General features: G+C 63.6%; 2 protein-coding genes across 9 annotated transcripts in view; one reads left to right on the forward strand and one right to left on the reverse strand.

Moving 5' to 3' along the window:
* The window catches only part of cacna1fb (calcium channel, voltage-dependent, L type, alpha 1F subunit), a 263,577-nt gene extending 254,460 nt beyond the window's left edge, over positions 1 to 9,117 (reverse strand). For 7 of the 8 annotated variants that reach the window (XR_011591270.1, XM_070872737.1, XM_070872735.1 and 4 more), the window contains exons 1-2: positions 7,052 to 7,132; positions 1,625 to 1,764 (exon numbers count right to left, since the gene is read on the reverse strand). Coding sequence is in view for 7 of the 8 variants with exons in the window: in XM_070872737.1 (XP_070728838.1) it covers positions 1,625 to 1,689 (65 nt within the window). In the remaining variant the exon portion in view is untranslated. Of the gene's footprint in view, positions 1 to 1,624; positions 1,765 to 7,051; positions 7,157 to 8,852 lie in introns of those variants that run through there. The other variant, XM_070872741.1, reaches the window with a different exon arrangement.
* A 3,078-nt stretch (positions 9,118 to 12,195) lies between these two features.
* Positions 12,196 to 14,991, forward strand: LOC139250238 (uncharacterized PE-PGRS family protein PE_PGRS20-like; the record flags this gene model as incomplete). Its single annotated transcript, XM_070872733.1, has 3 exons — positions 12,196 to 12,228; positions 12,888 to 13,210; positions 14,937 to 14,991. Coding segments are annotated over exons 1-3 (411 nt in total), but the record flags the coding sequence as incomplete, so codon positions are not given.
* Between the last annotated feature and the right edge of the window lie 811 nt (positions 14,992 to 15,802).

Raw genomic sequence — 15,802 nt, forward strand, 5'->3', positions numbered from 1 at the left:
ATACTGACCCACGATCGGGACTCGGGACGGAGGGTCAGAGGGTCAGACCCGATACTGACCCACGATCGGGACACGGGACGGAGGGACGGAGGGTCAGACCCGATACTGACCCACGATCGGGACACGGGACGGAGGGTCAGAGGGTCAGACCCGATACTGACCCACGATCGGGACACGGGACAGAGGGTCAGAGGGTCAGACCCGATACTGACCCACGATCGGGACACGGGACGGAGGGTCAGAGGGTCAGACCCGATACTGACCCACGATCGGGACTCGGGACAGAGGGTCAGAGGGTCAGACCCGATACTGACCCACGATCGGGACTCGGGACGGAGGGTCAGAGGGTCAGACCCGATACTGACCCACGATCGGGACTCGGGACGGAGGGTCAGAGGGTCAGACTCTGATACTCACCCCACGATCGGGACTCGGGACGGAGGGTCAGAGGGCCAGATCGATACTGACCCACAATCGGGACTCGGGACGGAGGGACGGAGGGTCAGACCCGATACTGACTCACGATCGGGACTCGGGACGGAGGGTCAAAAGGCCAGATCAATACTGACCCACGATCGGGACTCGGGACGGAGGGTCAAAAGGCCAGATCAATACTGACCCACGATCGGGACTCGGGACGGAGGGTCAGAGGGTCAGACTCTGATACTCACCCCACGATCGGGACTCGGGACGGAGGGTCAGAGGGCCAGATCGATACTGACCCACAATCGGGACTCGGGACGGAGGGACGGAGGGTCAGACCCGATACTGACTCACGATCGGGACTCGGGACGGAGGGTCAGAGGGTCAGACCCGATACTGACCCACGATCGGGACTCGGGACAGAGGGTCAGACCCGATACTGACCCACGATCGGGACTCGGGACGGAGGGTCAGAGGGTCAGACCCGATACTGACCCACGATCGGGACACGGGATGGAGGGACAGAGGGTCAGACCCGATACTGACCCACGATCGGGCCTCGGGACAGAGGGTCAGAGGGCCAGACCCGATACTGACCCACGATCGGGACTCGGGACAGAGGGTCAGAGGGTCAGACTCCGATACTGACCCACGATCGGGACTCGGGACAGAGGGTCAGAGGGTCAGACTCCGATACTGACCCACGATCGGGACTCGGGACGGAGGGACGGAGGGTCAGACCTGATACTGACCCACGATCGGGACTCGGGACGGAGGGACGGAGGGTCAGACCCGATACTGACCCACGACCGGGACTCGAGACGGAGGGTCAGAGGGCCAGACCCGATACTGACCCACGATCGGGACTCGGGACGGAGGGTCAAGGGTCAGACCCGATACTGACCTACGATCGGGACGGAGGGTCAGAGGGTCAGAGGGTCAGACCCGATACTGACCCACGATCGGGACGGAGGGTCAGAGGGTCAGACTCCGATACTGACCAACGATCGGGACGGAGGGTCAGAGGGACGGAGGGTCAGGCCCGATACTGACCCACGATCGGGACGGAGGGTCAGAGGGTCAGACTCCGATACTGACCCACGATCGGGAATCGGGACAGAGGGACGGAGGGTCAGACCCGATACTGACCCACGATCGGGACGGAGGGTCAGACGGACGGAGGGTCAGATCCGATACTCACCCCACGATCACGATGACGAAGTCCAGCAGGTTCCATCCGTTGCGTGTGTAGGCATTCGGATGCATGAAGAGCCCGTAGGCGATGATTTTGAAGAAGGTCTCCACGGTGAAGACAATGAGGAAGACATATTCGATCTGTTCCTGAAAACAGGAGAGTGCAGAAATCACAGATCACCGCCGATCGTTGCTTAGTCTGACCCCTGACCCCCAGTCATCACTACTCGCCCCGTCACCGCACTCACTGGGTCTCACTCACACTCACCTCGGAGTCAGAGGGTCGTGGGTCCTACCGCTCCTGAGACTCGAGCCCCGTAACCCAGGCCCGACACTCCCCCGGGACCAGTACTGAGGGAGCGCCGCACTGTCGGAGGGGCGGTACTGAGGGAGCCCCGCACTGTCGGAGGGGCGGTACGGAGGGAGTGTCGGAGGGGCAGTACTGAGGGAGCCCCGCACTGTCGGAGGGGCGGTACTGAGGGAGCTCCGCACTGTCGGAGCTGCGGTACTGAGGGAGCGCCGCACTGTCGGAGGGGCGGTACTGAGGGAGCGCCGCACTGTCGGAGGGGCAGTACTGAGGGAGTCCCGCACTGTCGGAGGTGCGGTACTGAGGGAGCGCCGCACTGTCGGAGGGGCAGTACTGAGGGAGTGCCGCACTGTCGGAGGGGCGGTACTGAGGGAGCGCCGCACTGTCGGAGGGGCGGTACGGAGGGAGTGTCGGAGGGGCAGTACTGAGGGAGCCCCGCACTGTCGGAGGTGCGGTACTGAGGGAGCGCCGCACTGTCGGAGGGGCAGTACTGAGGGAGTGCCGCACTGTCGGAGGAGCGGTACTGAGGGAGTGCCGCACTGTCGGAGGGGCAGTACTGAGGGAGTGCCGCACTGTCGGAGGGGCAGTACGGAGGGAGTGTCGGAGGGGCAGTACTGAGGGAGCCCCGCACTGTCGGAGGGGCGGTACTGAGGGAGCCCCGCACTGTCGGAGATGCGGTACTGACGGAGCGCCGCGCTGTCCGAGGGGCGGTACTGAGGGAGTGCCGCACTGTCGGAGGGGCAGTACTGAGGGAGTGCCGCACTGTCGGAGGGGCAGTACTGAGGTACGCGCGCTGTCGGAGGGGCAGTACTGAGGGAGCCCCGCAGTGTCAGAGGTGCGGTACTGAGGGAGCGCCGCATTGTCGGAGGGCCAGTACTGAGGGAGCACCGCACTGTCGGAGGGCCAGTACTGAGGGAGCGCCGCACTGTCGGAGGGCCAGTACTGAGGGAGCGCCGCACTGTCGGAGGGGCGGTACTGAGGGAGTGCCGCACTGTCGGAGGGGCGGTACTGGTACTGAGGGAGCGCCGCACTGTCGGAGGGGCAGTACTGAGGGAGCCCCGCACTGTCGGAGGGGCGGTACTGAGGGAGCGCCGCACTGTCGGAGGGGCGGTACTGAGGGAGCGCCGCACTGTCGGAGGGGCGGTACGGAGGGAGTGTCGGAGGGGCAGTACTGAGGGAGCCCCGCACTGTCGGAGGGGCAGTACTGAGGGAGCGCCGCACTGTCGGAGGGGCGGTACGGAGGGAGTGTTGGAGGGGCAGTACTGAGGGAGCCCCGCACTGTCGGAGGGGCGGTACTGAGGGAGCCCCGCACTGTCGGAGGTGCGGTACTGAGGGAGCGCCGCACTGTCGGAGGGGCGGTACGGAGGGAGTGTCGGAGGGGCAGTACTGAGGGAGCCCCGCACTGTCGGAGGTGCGGTACTGAGGGAGCGCCGCACTGTCGGAGGGGCAGTACTGAGGGAGCGCCGCACTGTCGGAGGGGCAGTACTGAGGGAGTGCCGCACTGTCGGAGGAGCGGTACTGAGGGAGCGCCGCACTGTCGGAGGGGCAATACTGAGGGAGTGCCGCACTGTCGGAGGGGCAGTACGGAGGGAGTGTCGGTGGGGCAGTACTGAGGGAGCCCCGCACTGTCGGAGGGGCGGTACTGAGGGAGCCCCGCACTGTCGGAGATGCGGTACTGACGGAGCGCCGCGCTGTCGGAGGGGCGGTACTGAGGGAGTGCCGCACTGTCGGAGGGGCAGTACTGAGGGAGCGCGCGCTGTCGGAGCGGCAGTACTGAGGGAGCCCCGCACTGTCAGAGGTGCGGTACTGAGGGAGCGCCGCATTGTCGGAGGGCCAGTACTGAGGGAGCACCGCACTGTCGGAGGGCCAGTACTGAGGGAGCGCCGCACTGTCGGAGGGCCAGTACTGAGGGAGCGCCGCACTGTCGGAGGGGCGGTACTGAGGGAGTGCCGCACTGTCGGAGGGGCGGTACTGAGGGAGCGCCGCACTGTCGGAGGGGCAGTACTGAGAGAGCCCCGCACTGTCGGAGGTGCGGTACTGAGGGAGCGCCGCACTGTCGGAGGGGCGGTACTGAGGGAGCGCCGCACTGTCGGAGGGGCGGTACGGAGGGAGTGTCGGAGGGGCAGTACTGAGTGAGCGCCGCACTGTCGGAGGGGCAGTACTGAGGGAGCGCCGCACTGTCGGAGGGGCGGTACGGAGGGAGTGTCGGAGGGGCAGTACTGAGGGAGCCCCGCACTGTCGGAGGGGCGGTACTGAGGGAGCGCCGCACTGTCGGAGGGGCGGTACTGAGGGAGTGCCGCACTGTCGGAGGGGCAGTACTGAGGGAGCCCCGCACTGTCGGAGGGGCGGTACTGAGGGAGCGCCGCACTGTCGGAGGGGCAGTACTGAGGGAGCCCCGCACTGTCGGAGGTGCGGTACTGAGGGAGCGCCGCACTGTCGGAGGGGCGGTACTGAGGGAGCGCCGCACTGTCGGAGGGGCGGTACGGAGGGAGTGTCGGAGGGGCAGTACTGAGGGAGTGCCGCACTGTCGGAGGGGCGGTACTGAGGGAGCCCCGCACTGTCGGAGGGGCAGTACTGAGGGAGCCCCGCACTGTCGGAGGGGCAGTACTGAGGGAGCCCCGCACTGTCGGAGGGGCAGTACTGAGGGAGCCCCGCACTGTTGGAGGGGTGGTGTCGGGCCTGGGTTACGGGGCTCTAGTGTTGGGAGTGGGCCATGAACCCACGACCTTGTGACTCGGAGACTAGAGCGAGAGCCAGTGAGACACGGGAGACACTGTACCATGAGCCGATTAGGCCCCGTGTTGTGCGAGGGGAAGAGATAATTGCGATTTTATTTCTGTGTCGTGTACATGGGAAGATTAAGGTCAGCAATGGCTGTTGGGAGTGGGGGAGGGACGGAGCCAGGACACTAATCTGTGTTAAATACCATCAAACTCGCTTCCATCACCATGGTACTGACCTACATTTGCAATCGCTTCTCTTTGAAGAAATCTCACTGCGTCAAAGAGGAGCGAAATCCTGAAAAATACTTTTTCCCGTTGGGTCATCCGTGACACCATCAACACCGGCCGTGACTCACTGGGTCTCCCTCTCACCTCCGAGTCTCAAGGTCGTGGGTTCGAGACCCCACTCCCGAGATTTGAGCCCCCACTCCCGAGATTCGAGCCCCCAATCCAGGCCCGACACCCCCCCGGGGCCAGTACTGAGGGAGCGCCGCACTGTCGGAGGGGCAGTACTGAGGGAGTGCCGCACTGTCGGAGGGGCGGTACTGAGGGAGTGCCGCACTGTCGGAGGGGCAGTACTGAGGGAGCGCCGCACTGTCGGAGGGGCAGTACTGAGGGAGCCCCGCACTGTCGGAGGGGCGGTACTGAGGGAGTGCCGCACTGTCGGAGGGGCAGTACTGAGGGAGTGCCGCACTGTCGGAGGGGCAGTACTGAGGGAGTGCCGCACTGTCGGAGGGGCGGTACTGAGGGAGTGCCGCACTGTCGGAGGGGCGGTACTGAAGGAGCGCTGCACTGTCGGAGGGGCTGTACTGAGGGAGCACCGCACTGTCGGAGGGGCTGTACTGAGGGAGCACCGCACTGTCGGAGGGGCGGTACTGAGGGAGTGCCGCACTGTCGGAGGGGCAGTACTGAAGGAGCGCAGCACTGTCGGAGGGGCAGTGCTGATTGAGAGCCGCACTGTCGGAGGGGCAGTACTGAGGGAGCCCCGCACTGTCGGAGGGGCGGTGCTGAGGGAGTGCCGCACTGTCGGAGGGGCAGTACTGAGGGAGCCCCGCACTGTCGGAGGGGCGGTACTGAGGGAGCACCGCACTGTCGGAGGGGCAGTACTGAGGGAGCACCGCACTGTCGGAGGGGCAGTACTGAGGGAGCCCCGCACTGTCGGAGGGGCAGTACTGAGGGAGCACCGCACTGTCGGAGGGGCAGTACTGAGGGAGCCCCGCACTGTCGGAGGGGCAGTACTGAGGGAGTGCCGCACCATCGGAGGGGCTGTATTTTGGATGAGACGTTAAACCGAGGCCCCGTCTGCCCTCTCGGGTGGATGTAAAAGATCCCGGGGCCACTATTGGAAGAAGAGCAGGGGGAGTTCTCCCCGGTGTCCTGGGGCCAATATTTATCCCTGGACCAACATCACTAAAACAGACGATCCGGGTCATTATCACGTTGCGTCGTGCATTGAACACTGAGCACACCGTCACGTCAGCACTGCGGTGGACCGAGAGAGTCTCCCAGACAAGGGGGAGAGTCTGCTAGGACCCCTTCTCCCTGACCCCTGGGACCCCCTGTCCCTGACTCCTGGGGCCCCCTCTCCCTGACCCCTGGGACCCCTCTGTCTGACCCCTGGGACCCCGCTCCCTGACCCCTGGGACCCCCTCTCCCTGACTCCTGGGACCTCCGCTCTCTGACCCCTGGGACCCCCTCTCTCTGACCCCTGGGACCCCCTCTATCTGACCCCTGGGACCCCCGCTCCCTGACCCCTGGGAACCCCTCTCCCTGACCCCTGGGACCCCCTCTATCTGACCCCTGGGACCCCCGGTCCCTGACCCCTGGGACCCCCTCTTCCTGACCCCTGGGACCCCCTCTCCCTGACCCCTGGGACCCCCTCTCCCTGACCCCTGGGATCCCCTCTATCTGACCCCTGGGACCCCCGCTCCCTGACCCCTGGGACCCCCTCTCCCTGACCCCTGGGACCCCCTCTCCCTGACCCCTGGGACCCCCTCTCCCAGTGTGAAAGGGGGTCAAGGTGCCAAAATCACACGAGGTTAAAGGTCATGGAGTGTGTTACTCAGCAGGTTTAGGGTCAGGGAGCATGTCACTCAGCAGGTTAAGGATCAGGGAGCATGTCACTCAGCAGGTTAAGGGTCATGGAGTGTGTTACTCAGCAGGTTAAGGGTCATGGAGTGTGTTACTCAGCAGGTTAAGGGTCAGGGAGCATGTCACTCAGCTGTTAAGGGACAGGGAGCGTGTTACTCAGCTGTTAAGGGTCAGGGAGCGTGTTACTCAGGAGGTTAAGGGTCAGGGAGCGTGTTACTCAGGAGGTTAAGGGTCAGGAAGCGTGTTACTCAGCTGTTAAGGGTCAGGGAGCGTGTTATTCAGGAGGTTTAGGGTCAGGGAGCGTGTTACTCACCAGGTTATGGTTGATGTTGTTCGAATCGTCCTCGGGGAAGGGGATGTGAACGGCCAAGGCCACACAGTTGGCAAAGATCGTCAACAAGATCAGGATGTCAAACGGCCAGCACAGCGGGTTAAGGAGAAGAGCGAGCACATCGAGGGACAGTGTAGAGGGAGCTTTACTCTGTATCTAACCCCTGTACCTGCCCTGGGAGTGTTTGATGAGACAGTGCAGAGGGAGCTTTACTCTGTATCTAACCCCCTGCACCTGCCCTGGGAGTGTTTGATGGGACAGTGTAGAGGGAGCTTTACTCTGTATCTAACCCCCTGCACCTGCCCTGGGAGTGTTTGATGGGACAGTATAGAGGGAGCTTTACTCTGTATCTAACCCCCTGCACCTGCCCTGGGAGTGTTTGATGGGACAGTGTAGAGGGAGCTTTACTCTGTATCTAACCCCGTGCTGTACCTGCCCTGGGAGTGTTTGATGAGACAGTGCAGAGGGAGCTTTACTCTGTATCTAACCCCCTGTACCTGCCCTGGGAGTGTTTGATGGGACAGTGTAGAGGGAGCTTTACTCTGTATCTAACCCCCTGTACCTGCCCTGGGAGTGTTTGATGGGACAGTGTAGAGGGAGCTTTACTCTGTATCTAACCCCCTGTACCTGCCCTGGGAGTGTTTGATGGGACAGTGTAGAGGGAGCTTTACTCTGTATCTAACCCTGTGCTGTACCTGCCCTGGGAGTGTTTGATGGGACAGTGTAGAGGGAGCTTTACTCTGTATCTAACCCCCTGTACCTGCCCTGGGAGTGTTTGATGGGACAGTGCAGAGGGAGCTTTACTCTGTATCTAACCCCCTGTACCTGCCCTGGGAGTGTTTGATGGGACAGTGTAGAGGGAGCTTTACTCTGTATCTAACCCCCTGCACCTGCCCTGGGAGTGTTTGATGGGACAGTGTAGAGGGAGCTTTACTCTGTATCTAACCCCCTGTACCTGCCCTGGGAGTGTTTGATGGGACAGTGTAGAGGGAGCTTTACTCTGTATCTAACCGCATGTACCTGCCCTGGGAGTGTTTGATGGGACAGTGTAGAGGGAGCTTTACTCTGTATCTAACCCCCTGTACCTGCCCTGGGAGTGTTTGATGGGACAGTGTAGAGGGAGCTTTACTCTGTATCTAACCCCCTGCACCTGCCCTGGGAGTGTTTGATGGGGACAGTGTAGAGGGAGCTTTACTCTGTATCTAACCCCGTGCTGTACCTGCCCTGGGAGTGTTTGATGGGACAGTGTAGAGGGAGCTTTACTCTGTATCTAACCCCATGCTGTACCTGCCCTGGGAGTGTTTGATGGACAGTGTAGAGGGAGCTTTACTCTGTATCTAACCCCCTGTACCTGCCCTGGGAGTGTTTGATGGACAGTGTAGAGGGAGCTTTACTCTGTATCTAACCCCCTGTACCTGCCCTGGGAGTGTTTGATGGGACAGTGTAGAGGGAGCTTTACTCTGTATCTAACCCCCTGTACCTGCCCTGGGAGTGTTTGATGGGACAGTGTAGAGGGAGCTTTACTCTGTATCTAACCCCCTGTACCTGCCCTGGGAGTGTTTGATGGGACAGTGTAGAGGGAGCTTTACTCTGTATCTAACCCCCTGTACCTGCCCTGGGAGTGTTTGATGGGACAGTGTAGAGGGAGCTTTACTCTGTATCTAACCCCCTGTACCTGCCCTGGGAGTGTTTGACGGACGGGACGGAGGGAGCGTGTGTTGCACACTGCGGCAGACTGTTACCACGTGCGGGGACACCGTTACCGAGTGCCGGGACAAGGATACTTCCACTCCACGAAGCTGATGCAGGCCCTCCGGATGGGGTTATTGAGGTTGAGACAGTAGAGTGCCCGCGGTGCACGGTTGCCCCCGGTGTTGCCCTGAGACTTGCTCCGTACGTGGTGCTGCCGCTTCCTGTGGGCGGCGGGAGCTCCGCCCGCTGCGCACAGTGAGTCCTCCCCCGCCACATGCGCGCCCGCCGGCCAGTCCAGGGCTGAATCTTCGCTGGGGTCGGAGGAGAGGTCGTGGTTACCACCCGGGGAGGGCCTGTCGCCTGGGGGAGAGAGAGAGAGAGAGACAATCGGCACATGCTCGCAACACAGACTTACATTTATATAGCGCCTTTCACCACCAGGCATCCCAAACCGCCTCACAGCCAATGGCGTACTATCGGAGGACACTCACTGTTGCATTGTGGGAAACGCCAATTTCGCACAGCAAGCTCCAACACACAGCCATGTGATAATGACCCAGATCGTCTGTTTTAGTGATGTTGGTCGAGGGTTAAATACAGCCCCTCCGACAGTGCGGCGCTCCCTCAGTACCGCCCCTCCGACAGTGCGGCGCTCCCTCAGTACTGCCCCTCCGACAGTGCGGCACTCCCTCAGTACCGCCCCTCCGACAGTGCGGCACTCCCTCAGTACCGCCCCTCCGACAGTGCGGCACTCCCTCAGTACTGCCCCTCCGACAGTGCGGCACTCCCTCAGTACTGCCCCTCCGACAGTGCGGCGCTCCCTCAGTACTGCCCCTCCGACAGTGCGGCACTCCCTCAGTACCGCCCCTCCGACAGTGCGGCATTCCCTCAGTACTGCCCCTCCGACAGTGCGGCGCTCCCTCAGTACTGCCCCTCTGACAGTGCGGCACTCCCTCAGTACCGCCCCTCCGACAGTGCGGCGCTCCCTCAGTACCGCCCCTCCGAGAGTGCGGGGCTCCCTCAGTACCGTCCCTCCGACAGTGCGGGGCTCCCTCAGTACCGCCCCTCCGACAGTGCGGCGCTCCCTCAGTACCGCCCCTCCGACAGTGCTGCACTCCCTCAGTACCGCCCCTCCGACAGTGCGGCGCTCCCTCAGTACCGCCCCTCTAACAGTGCGGGGCTCCCTCAGTACCGCCCCTCCGACAGTGCGGCGCTCCCTCAGTACCGCCCCTCCGACAGTGCGGCGCTCCCTCAGTACTGCCCCTCTGACAGTGCGGCACTCCCTCAGTACTGCCCCTCCGACAGTGCGGGGCTCCCTCAGTGCCGCCCCTCCGACAGTGCGGCGCTCCCTCAGTACCGCCCCTCCGACAGTGCGGCGCTCCCTCAGTACCGCCCCTCCGACAGTGCGGCCCTCCCTCAGTACCGCCCCTCTGACAGTGCGGCGCTCCCTCAGTACTGCCCCTCCGACAGTGCGGCACTCCCTCAGTACCGCCCCTCTGACAGTGCGGCACTCCCTGTGTCCTAACTTGCACCGAATCCCATTCACCCATCACCCCCTGTGCTCCACCATCCAATCAGATCGCGGCTGATCTTCGACCTCAACTCCACTTCCCCGCCCGATCCCTCGATTCCCCTCGAGTCCAAAGATCCATCGATCTCAGCCTTGAATATACTCAACGACTGAGCCTCCCCAGCCCTCTGGGGCAGAGAACTCCAAAGATTCACCTCCCTCTGAGTGAAGAAATTCCTCCTCATCTCAGTCCCTGTGCTCGCTGACCTACATTGTCTCTCAGTCTACCTTCATCTCAATGTTAAAATTCTCATCCTATTGTTCAAATCCCTCCTCGTCCCTCCCTATCTCTGTAACCCCCTCCAGCCCCTACACCCCTCCCTATCTCTGTAACCCCCTCCAGCCCCTACACCCCTCCCTATCTCTGTAACCCCCTCCAGCCCCTACACCCCTCCCTATCTCTGTAACCCCCTCCAGCCCCTACACCCCTCCCTATCTCTGTAACCCCCTCCAGCCCCTACACCCCTCCCTATCTCTGTAACCCCCTCCAGCCCCTACACCACTCCCTGTCTCTGTAACCTCCTCCAGCCCCTACACCCCTCCCTATCTCTGTAACCCCCTCCAGCCCCTACACCCCTCCCTATCTCTGTAACCACCTCCAGCCCCTACACCCCTCCCTATCTCTGTAACCCCCTCCAGCCCCTACACCCCTCCCTATCTCTGTAACCCCCTCCAGCCCCTACACCCCTCCCTATCTCTGTAACCCCCTCCAGCTCCTACACCCCTCCCTATCCCTGTAACCCCCTCCAGCTCCTACACCACTCCCTGTCTCTGTAACCTCCTCCAGCCCCTACACCCCTCCCTATCTCTGTAACCCCCTCCAGCCCCTACACCCCTCCCTATCTCTGTAACCCCCTCCAGCCCCTACACCCCTCCCTATCTCTGTAACCCCCTCCAGCCCCTACACCCCTCCCTATCTCTGTAACCCCCTCCAGCCCCTACACCCCTCCCTATCTCTGTAACCCCCTCCAGCTCCTACACCCCTCCCTATCTCTGTAACCTCCTCCAGCCCCTACACCCCTCTCTATCTCTGTAACCCCCTCCAGCCCCTACACCACTCCCTATCTCTGTAACCTCCTCCAGCCCCTACACCCCTCCCTATCTCTGTAACCCCCTCCAGCCCCTACACCACTCCCTATCTCTGTAACCCCCTCCAGCCCCGACACCACTCCCTATCTCTGTAACCTCCTCCAGCCCCTACACCCCTCCCTATCTCTGTAACCCCCTCCAGCCCCTACACCACTCCCTATCTCTGTAACCCCCTCCAGCCCCTACACCCCTCCCTATCTCTGTAACCCCCTCCAGCCCCTACACCCCTCCCTGTCTCTGTAACCCCCTCCAGCCCCTACACCCCTCCCTATCTCTGTAACCCCCTCCAGCCCCTACACCACTCCCTATCTCTGTAACCCCCTCCAGCTCCTACACCCCTCCCTATCTCTAACCCCCTCCAGCCCCTACACCCCTCCCTATCTCTGTAACCCTCTCTAGTCCCTACACCCCTCCCTATCTCTGTAACTCCCTCCAGTCCCACAACCCCCCGAGATCTCTGCACTCCTCTAATTCTGCCCCCCTGACCATCCCTGATTATAATCGCTCCACCATCGGTGGCCGTGCCTTCTGTTGCCTGGGCCCCAAGCTCTGGAACTCCCAGCCTCAAGCTCTCTGCCCCTCTCCGCCATCCAGGCGCTCCTTAACACTGACCTCTTTGACCGAGAGTTTGGTCGCCTGCCGCTAATATCTCCCAGTGTGGCTCGGTGTCGGACTCTGGCTGGTTTCCGCCGTGCAGGCTCAAAGCCTCGGCCGGGATCGAGGAGCTTGGCAGGGCAGCCACGGAGCAGGCCGAGGTTGGCGGGGTCTAGCCGCGATGCCGAGGACGCCTCCCGTCCCAGCGAGCAGGGTTAGCGAGCTGCAACGGATTCCAGCCCTGGGCATTAATGGGATCAGACGCGGGGTCTGAGCCGGCTAAAGCTGTCCAGCTAAGCCCCGCGCTGATCCCTCACCGGAACACAGGGAACTGGGAAACGGGGGGAACGGGGGAACGGGACTGGGGAACGGAACTGGGGAACGGGGGAACGGGGGAACTGGGAGAACGGGGGAACGGGGGAACTGGGGAACGGGGGAACTGGGAGAACGGGGGAACTGGGAGAACGGGGGAACGGAACGGGGGAACTGGGAGAACGGGGGAACTGGGGGAACTGGGGAACGGGGGAACGAGGGGAACTGGGGAATGAGGGGAACGGGGGAACGGGGGAACTGGGGGAACGGGGGAACTGGGGAACTGGTGAACTGGGAGAACGGGGGAACGGGGGAACTGGGGAACGGGGGAACGGGGGAACTGGGGAACTGGGGAACTGGGGAACTGGGGAACGAGGGGAACGGGGGAACTGGGGAACAGAACGGGGGAACGGGGGAACGGGGGAACTGGGGAACGAGGGGAACGGGGGAACGGGGGAACTGGGAACGGAACGGAGGAACGGGGGAACTGGGGAACGAGGGGAACGGGGGAACTGGGGGAACGGGGAACGGAACGGGGGAACGGGGGAACTGGGGAACGAGGGGAACGGGGGAACGGGGGAACTGGGGGAACGGGGAACGGAACGGGGGAACGGGGGAACTGGGGAACGAGGGGAACTGGGGAACGAGGGAACTGGGGAACGGAACGGGAGAACGGGGGAACGGGGGGAACGGGGGAACGGAACAACGGGGGGAACGGGGGAACTGGGGGAACTGGGGAACGGGGGAACGGAACGGGGGAACGGGGGAACGGAACGGGGAACGGGGGGAACGGGGGAACGAGGGGAACTGGGGAACTGGGGAACTGGGGAACGGGGGAACGGGGGAACTGGGGAACTGGGGAACGGGGGGAACGGGGGAACGGGGCAACCGGGGGAACCGGGGAACTGGGGAACGGGGGAACTGGGGAACGGAGGAACGGGGGGAACGGGGGAACTGGGGAAACGGGGGGAACTGGGGAACGGGGGAACTGGGGCAACGGGGGAACTGGGGAACGAGGGGAACTGGGGAACGGGGGAACTGGGAGAACGGGGGGAACTGGGGGAACGGGGGGAACTGGGGAACTGGGAGAACGGGGGAACTGAAGGAACGGGGGAACTGGGGAACGAGGGGAACTGGGAGAACGGGGGGAACTGGGGGAACGGGGGGAACTGGGGAATGGGGGAACTGGGAGAACGAGGGGAACTGGGGGAACGGGGGAACTGGGAGAACGGGGGAACTGGGGAACGGGGGAACGGGGGAACTGGGAGAACGGGGGAACTGGGAGAACGGGGGAACGGGGGAACGGAACAGGGGAACTGGGAGAACGGGGGAACTGGGGAACGGAACGGGGGAACGGGGGAACTGGGGAACGAGGGGAACTGGGGAACGAGGGGAACGGGGGAACGGGTGAACGGGGGAACTGGGGAACGGGGGAACTGGGGGAACTGGGGGAACGGGGTAACTGGGAGAACGGGTGAACGGGGGAACTGGGGAACGGGGGAACGGGGGAACTGGGGAACTGGGGAACGAGGGGAACGGGGGAACTGGGGAACGGAACGGGGGAACGGGGGGAACGGGGGAACTGGGGAACGGAGCAACCGGGGGAACTGGGGAACTGGGGAACGGGGGAACTGGGGAACGGAGGAACGGGGGGAACGGGGGAACTGGGGGAACGGGGGAAACGGGGGAACCGGGGAACGGGGGAACTGGGGCAACGGGGGAACTGGGGAACGAGGGGAACTGGGGAACGGGGGGACTGGGAGAACGGGGGGAACTGGGGGAACGGGGGGAACTGGGGAACTGGGAGAACGGGGGAACTGAAGGAACGGGGGAACTGGGGAACGAGGGGAACTGGGAGAACGGGGGGAACTGGGGGAACGGGGGGAACTGGGGAACGGGGGAACTGGGAGAACGAGGGGAACTGGGGAACTGGGAGAACGGGGGAACTGGGGAACGGGGGAACGGGGGAACTGGGAGAACGGGGGAACTGGGAGAACGGGGGAACGGGGGAACGGAACAGGGGAACTGGGAGAACGGGGGAACTTGGGAACGGGGGAACGGGGGAACTGGGAGAACGGGGGAACTGGGAGAACGGGGGAACTGGGGAACGGAACGGGGGAACGGGGGAACTGGGGAACGAGGGGAACTGGGGAACGAGGGGAACGGGGGAACGGGTGAACGGGGGAACTGGGGAACGGGGGAACTGGGGGAACTGGGGGAACGGGGTAACTGGGAGAACGGGTGAACGGGGGAACTGGGGAACGGAACGGGGGAACGGGGGGAACGGGGGAACGAGGGAACGGGGGAACTGGGGGAACGGGGGAACTGGGGAACGAGGGGAACGGGGGAACGGGGGAACTGGGGGAACGGGGGAACTGGGGAACGAGGGGAACGGGGGAACGGGGGGAACGGGGGAACTGGGGAACGAGGGGAACGGGGGAACGGGGGAACTGGGGGAACGGGGGAACTGGGGAACGAGGGGAACTGGGGAACGAGGGAACTGGGGAACGGAACGGGAGAACGGGGGGAACGGGGGAACTGGGGAACGGAACAACGGGGGGAACGGGGGAACTGGGGGAACGGGGGAACGGAACGGGGGAACTGGGGAACTGGGGAACGAGGGGAACTGGGGAACGGGGGAACTGGGGAACGAGGGGAACGGGGGAAACTGGGGAACGGGGGAACTGGGGAACGGGGGAACGGGGGAACTGGGGAACGGGGGGAACTGGGGAACGAGGGGAACGGGGGAAACTGGGGAACGGGGGAACGGGGGAACTGGGGAACGAGGGGAACGGGGGAAACTGGGGAACGGGGGAACTGGGGAACGGGGGAACGGGGGAACTGGGGAACGGGGGGAACTGGGGAACGGGGGAACTGGGGAACGGGGGAACCGGGGGAACTGGGGAACTGGGGGAACTGGGGAACTGGGGAACGGGGGGAACGGGGGAACTGGTGGAACGGGGGAATGGGGGGAACGGGGGGAACTGGGGAACCGGGGAACCGGGGGAACGGGGGAACTGGGGAACGAGGGGAACTGGGGAACGGGGGAACTGGGAGAACGGGGGGAACGGGGGGAACTGGGGAACGGGGGAACTGGGAGAACGGGGGGAATTGGGGGAACGGGGGGAACGGGGGAAAGGGGGAACTGGGGGAACTGGGGGAACAGGGGAACTGGGAGAACAGGGGAACTGGGGGAACTGGGGGAACTGGGAGAACGGGGGGAACTGGGAGAACGGGGGAACAGGGGAACGGGGGGAACTGGGAGAACGGGGGAACTGGGGAACGGGGGAACGGGGGAACTGGGGGAACGGGGGAACTGGGGGAACGGGGAACTGGGGAACGGGGGAACTGGGGGAACAGGGGGAACGGGGGGAACTGGGGAAAGGGGGAACGGGGGAACGAGGGGAACGGGGGAACGGGTGAACGGGGGAACTGGGGAACGGGGGAACTGGGGGAACGGGGTAACTGGGAGAACG

This window comes from Pristiophorus japonicus, unplaced genomic scaffold, assembly GCF_044704955.1.
Source record: "Pristiophorus japonicus isolate sPriJap1 unplaced genomic scaffold, sPriJap1.hap1 HAP1_SCAFFOLD_356, whole genome shotgun sequence".
Classification (NCBI taxonomy): domain Eukaryota; kingdom Metazoa; phylum Chordata; class Chondrichthyes; family Pristiophoridae; genus Pristiophorus; species Pristiophorus japonicus.